The sequence below is a fragment of the Megalobrama amblycephala genome, linkage group LG6 (assembly GCF_018812025.1).
Source record: "Megalobrama amblycephala isolate DHTTF-2021 linkage group LG6, ASM1881202v1, whole genome shotgun sequence".
NCBI lineage: Eukaryota > Metazoa > Chordata > Actinopteri > Cypriniformes > Xenocyprididae > Megalobrama > Megalobrama amblycephala.
This window is the reverse complement of record NC_063049.1, coordinates 14,074,160-14,080,472: the sequence shown is the minus strand read 5'-3', so window position 1 is coordinate 14,080,472 and position 6,313 is coordinate 14,074,160. Positions and strand designations below refer to the sequence as shown.

General features: G+C 34.7%; 1 protein-coding gene across 1 annotated transcript; it reads left to right on the top strand.

Annotated features, from left to right (window-relative positions):
* The first annotated feature begins 3,568 nt into the window (after positions 1 to 3,568).
* LOC125269491 lies at positions 3,569 to 5,805 on the top strand. The gene is made up of 5 exons (XM_048192388.1): positions 3,569 to 3,821; positions 4,023 to 4,331; positions 4,465 to 4,576; positions 4,884 to 4,932; positions 5,039 to 5,805. Exons 1-5 carry the CDS (start codon positions 3,752 to 3,754, stop codon positions 5,120 to 5,122), a joined length of 624 nt encoding a protein of 207 aa, XP_048048345.1. The 5' UTR covers positions 3,569 to 3,751; the 3' UTR covers positions 5,123 to 5,805.
* Positions 5,806 to 6,313: the final 508 nt, after the last annotated feature.

Genomic DNA, 6,313 nt, shown 5'->3' with positions numbered 1-6,313 from the left:
TAACATAACATAACATAACATGTGCTGACTTGAAAACTGTTCAGAAAATGGCATAGTTATTTAAAGCAAATGTTGTATCTTTTTTATTAGCTTGTTGAAGTGTGTTAAATGATGACCTCAGTGCAGCTTATGTCAAATCACAATAGCAAGCAACACTGAATCCACCTTTAAAAAGTTACACTTTATCTTCCCTCATAAAGTGTTTAAGCAGGTAATTGATAAAACAAATGTGCAATACTAAAAATTAAATTAAATGAAACTGTTGGACCACGCCAGCAAATTCATTGGAACATTTAAAATGATTCATTACTTCAAGATCTATTGAATCATCTTTTACTGCACTAATGATGATGTAAAGATGGTGACACATTGTGCTGTTTTAAAAGTAGGCATGAAACAATACCAGTCAATAAAAGACAGGAGACTAAATAAACAAGACTATTGCTTTTAGTAGCTTATGAATTGAACCAACAACCTTTCCGTTACAAGCCCAGATCTACATCTAATGTTCTAGTGGTTTTTGGTCTATTTGCTTCATATCTACTTCTTCTATGATGCTGCTAACCAATGTGGAAAAACGATACAACGGTCTGTGCACTTTTTTCTTTGAACTGCTTTGACCAGTGGAATTTATTCACCACATGCATCATTCACCCACAAACCTGATCGTACAGATCTTTCCATTCTCACACAAAAGATTATTTAATAAAATATCAAAGGTCATGCTATATTGTTAGTACAGTCATGGCTGTTGTTAAAGGGATAGTTCACCCAAAAATGAAAATTCTGTCAGTAATTACTCACCCTCATGTTGATACAACCATGTAAGTCTTTCTTTCATCTTCGGATCACAAATTAATATTTTTGTGATTAAATATGAGCGGTGGAATACTCCTCCATTGGCTTTAAGGGGGCCCAAACTTGTCCGTCCAGAAAGTCAGTGAAGAAAATGTTTAAATAGTCCATGCCACTACAGTGGCTCAACCGTACGTTTCTCAAGCGACGATAATACTTTTCGTGCAAAAAAAACAAACAAAAGAACGATTTTATTCAACTATTCATTTTCTCTCTGGTAGGCCTCTGACGTTAGTTCACGAGAGCTCCATGACGCATGCGCGAGAACTAAACTGACGACGGTCTTCTTCTACTACTACTTGTTACTGGCGGCTCACTCCTTAGGAGTATTACCGCCACCTAGTGTTGAAGATGAAGTGCTGGCATAGCCGGAAGCGCTAAACTTTGTTTACAAGCAGGTGAACGCGCGCGCTGTATGTAAAAACCATTATTTGTAAATATGTCGGCAGATTTTGACGTAGATGAAGACTTGAATTTTTTTTAACCAACCTTACTTATTCGAACCTGAATACACAGACATTGAAATGCAAGAGATGGAAGAGGCTGCCGCTGCAACACAACCACAGTCTCAAGCTTCCGAAAGATAATTCACTGTATCATGTATTATGTTTTTTTTTTATTTAATATATAGCCATATACAAATAAAGACAAAACTAAATGAGTGTATCATGACTTTAACAATTACCACATATTGCTTCCACTTACCTTGTTGGTCTGTATAAACAAGTTGGGCACAGCTGTTGATTTCAGTAATCTTTTTTGTTGAACTGATTTGAAGTCGTCTGGAGAGAAATGTTCACTGCACAACTTCATGTGCTTGACGAAATTAATCGGTAAATTAACATCCCGTTGAACAGCCAGCAGCCATAGATTCAGTCGCTCACGATCATTTGATGGGAAATGGTGAAAGGTAAGCCGTTCATTTTGTGGCAATGTTAAGGCACCTTTACGTTTACTCGTTAGTTTTTCACGATTCGGACATCCAGGAAATGCACACTTTCTAACCATTGTAAACAATTACTTAGAGCGAGACCAAAAGCACGATCAATGTCGAATTCAATAGCTTACATACAGCGCGCGCGTTCACCTGCTTGTAAACAAAGTTTAGCGCTTCCGGCTATGCCAGCACTTCATCTTCAACACTAGGTGGCGGTAATACTCCTAAGGAGTGAGCAGCCAGTAACAAGTAGTAGTAGAAGAAGACCGTCGTCAGTTTAGTTCTCGCGCATGCGTCATGGAGCTCTCGTGAACTAACGTCAGAGGCCTACAAGAGAGAAAATGAATAGTTGAATAAAGCCGTTCTTTTGTTTGTTTTTTTCGCACGAAAAGTATTATCGTCGCTTGAGAAACGTATGGTTGAGCCACTGTAGTGGCATGGACTATTTAAACATTTTCTTCACTGACTTTCTGGACGGACAAGTTTGGGCCCCCTTAAAGCCAATGGAGGAGTATTCCACCGCTCATATTTAATCACAAAAATATTAATTTGTGATCCGAAGATGAAAGAAAGACTTACATGGTTGTATCAACATGAGGGTGAGTAATTACTGACAGAATTTTCATTTTTGGGTGAACTATCCCTTTAAGCACAAGTTAATTTTTTCATTTTCAACATTATATATAGTGACATTCTTCCACTGAACAATATAACCCCTGATACTATGTTTCTTTGCAGAAAAAACAAACTATATGAGAGCTGCACGGTGATGTGGCGAAGAGGTGTTATGCATCAGATTATCAACATCCAGAACTGGATATATCCTGTTTAAAATTAGTTTTAAACTATGGTGACCTCTGTATACTTATATCCCTTTTTCATTTTCACCCTCATTGAAGAAGTCCAGTCAAAACTGTGAACATGGTCATCCTTATAAGTGCTTTAAATGTGCTTAAAGATTTTGAAGAGTCAAGTGCTTTTGTGAAAGAAGCATAAGAATAGACAGTTGCACGTGTTTTAGCATTGGTCCGCAAATGTTTTCTATGGTACAGAGGGTCCTAGAATACAGGAAGTGTGTGGGTTATGATGAGGCTTGTCTCACAACTCATCAAAGAGACAGTTTTAATGCACACTACTGAGTTTAGTGTCTGAATATAAAGAAAATAATAGTCCTGCCATTAGTTACTTAATTCAAATTAAGTGTGTATATGAATTTTAGGTGCATTTACACCATACAGGCCAAGCATAAACGAATGATCATATTAAGATGTTATTTTCTGCCTTAGTTCATTCATGACCTCAGACACAAAACCAATTTTTACAGCACTGAACTATAAATCAGTAGAACAATAATTGTTTTTGAGACAGTACATTACCTGCATGCTGATGTGACATGTTGAATTTCATCTAAAACCTTTCAAACTGTATTTTGATATTTGTTTTTTATTTATTGTTATACATGTAGCTTTCATGATCTCATATTTCAGAATCTACATAGAATATATGTAATAGTAAAAATGTATTTGTCAAACTACAGGACCATTTTAAATAAACTAATAAAGGCATTTAAAACAAATTTTAAATACTTATATTTTATTTTTATATCATTAAAAATAATACATTTGAACAAAGTGTTGATGTTGGTAAAAAAAAAACGAAGACTATATGCATCTTATGTCAACTACCCTTACATTTCAAATATTAATGTAAGGAATATACTATTCTGAATATTGTTGTAGATATCCCTTAGGTTGTCACAGAACAACATTAATAATCATTATTTTAAGCTGTTTCACACTGTGATCATCATGTTGCTCTCTTGAGCTAAGCGGTTCTCGGCGGTGTCCCACTCTCATGTAACCACTTCCCCTTGTTCCTGTCTGCAGACTCTCTCAGTTGATCAGAAGTGCTTGAAATGTTGAAGGGAGAGTGACAGGTTCATGTCTACCTTCTGCTATCATGGAGGTTTTTAAAACCAGGACCCTGCATCTGAATTTTTGTGTTATCATTAGTTTACTGACCAATGCAGGTATGTTGTAACAGTTTGTTTGGTTTTGTGTTGTGTGATGTCCTCATGTCTGCTAGCGGTTACTAAAGACATGAGTAACAGTTGTGTCTTATGAGCTTTTGCATGTGTGCATTCAAATGAAAGTTTTACTGCCTGATGTAGTTGCTGCAAAAAAAAAAAAAAAGTAACTGTAGTGATTGTGATTTTCTGTCTTTTTATCAGATTATTCCAAATCCAATCAAGAGCAAAGGATTCAGCAGCACATCAACAAAACAGTGTTTGTGGGGGAAACAGTTACACTTCACTGCAACAAAACCAAATTTGATTACGATTTCACATGGAAAATGAACAACTCTGTTATTTTTAGGCAGGTCTCTGATTTTAACATAACTAAAACAAACTTCAGCTCAAACAGGATTCACATCAACCCAGCAGTTCCAAGAGAATTAAAAATACATCAAATACAAGCATCTGATGCAGGAAACTACACCTGTTATCCAGCAGAAATAAGATGGACTTTAACAATAACAGGTTATTTCATTACTTTATTTATTGATTCTTTAATATAAAACTAGGTTTTGAATGAAATATGTTTAGTGACTAGTATCTAGTAGAGTGCTGGTTGACTGATATCATGTGTGTTTGACTCTATTGTGTATGTCAGAAAACAGACCAGCGTCACCCAAACAAATGCCGCTCTACATCATCATCATCATCTCATGTTCTGGAGTCATTATGATCTTTCTGATAATCACCATCAGCTTCTGCATTCACAGGTGAGAGACATTAACACATGAAGGGTTGAGATTGTTTATTGATTTCAGTTTTTTTGTTGTTGTTGTTGTTGTTTGTTTGTTTAATTGCCTTTATATGTCCTTGTAAAAATTTATCACATATTCAAGAGTATGCATATATTTTTTATTCTCCAGCATTATTGTGTCATCTTTGCTAAGAGATGATGAGTTGAAAGATGCAAAGCTGAGCATATCTTAGTACTTGTTTTAGTATCATTAAAACTTTTACAAATGTGAGAACAGGCTTTATTTATTTATTTATTTATTTATTTATTTATTATATTTAAAGGAGATGTAAAAACAACAAACAAAGTCACAGAGAAGCAGGACATGACTTTGTGAGTTTTTCCCTTTGCACGAATATCTTAGTAATAAATGATTTCTTTCATACAAACAATATTTCCGTAGATCAGTGATTGAGTTTAATTTCTTGTTTCACTACAGCCACAAGCACCAGCCAGAGGGAGGATACAGACTCAAAACAGTCAGTACTTTGAGAGATACAACTCTGTGTATGGACAAGTATGATGCATATTTGTTGTTGTTGTTCTTTTTGTTTTTAAGAATAAGTTTAGGCTACATTTTTAGCTATTTTTTTTTGTTTTGTTTTAAATTACCTCATACTTTGATATGTAAAAGAAAAAAACATAACAGTGAAAGAAGAAGCTGTATAATTGAAATATTTGTATTTGTTTACATTGTATCTATGTGTATGTATTAATGCCAATATACAACACACCCTCAAACACTATAGATATACAATAAAGGACTGCAGGGGGTTTGTGAACTTATTTGACATTTTGTAAATAAAAATGATACAGTATTTCAAAATAATTTTTAAAGGAAAATTAAATTTAGTAGGATTTAGTTGTGAACTATACAAATAAATTGGCCCACTATAGTGTGTTAGTGAGGTGATAAACAATGTTGCCAAGTCCTCGGTTTTCTGGACTTTTAAACTGTTGCTGCAGACTGATATTTTTCCCTGCGGGTGAAAGGTTTGACATATTGAATTAATTATATTTGACAAAAATTCTTGTATTGAAATATTATATACCCAATTTAAATTTCACCAATGGTAAAACTGTACTAGATTATGAGGCAGAGTAAGAAACTCTTGCGGAAGGTCAAACATGTTTGTGTGACAAGAAAACAGGGTAACACTTTAGAATACTGTTCCATCATTAATGAATAACTACACAGGAACAAATGAGTAGCACTATTAACATTCTTGTAACTACTATTAACTAACAAGAAACTCTGATTAATGAATTAGCAAGCAATAGTTATCAGTTGAATGTGGTAGTTCACTATTAGCTAATCAATAACTACTTTTTTTTTCATACCTCCCAGAGAACTACTAAGAACTACTATAGACAAATTCACAATTAATGAGAATAATGCATAATGTATAAGTCATTCTAAAGTAAAGGTAATGGTAACCCACTAGTAATGATTCAAGTATTACCAAATTATTTATTTATTTATTATTTAAAGCTGCAGTCTGCGATTTTTCCTCTTTGTCGCCATCTCTTGTTTGAAACCTGCAATTGCAGTCATAAGCGGAATAGTTGTCTGTACGTGCGTTGAGCATCAGCACAGCTCGTCAGCGCGGATGAATCTAATGCTTGCTGTCAGTCACCGCACCAGTGTGGATACTGTACTTCAGAATCACAGATTCTACGTCTTGAAAGTATGACCAATATAAGAATTTTCACT

Bases quoted from the DNA above. Each gene is read 5' to 3' on its own strand.
- LOC125269491 (XM_048192388.1), top strand. From the start codon at position 3,752: ATGGAGGTTTTTAAAACCAGGACCCTGCATCTGAATTTTTGTGTTATC. The intron at 3,822-4,022 runs GTATGTTGTAAC...TCTTTTTATCAG, and splicing joins TAGTTTACTGACCAATGCAG to ATTATTCCAAATCCAATCAA. The intron at 4,933-5,038 runs GTGAGTTTTTCC...GTTTCACTACAG, and splicing joins GAGAAGCAGGACATGACTTT to CCACAAGCACCAGCCAGAGG.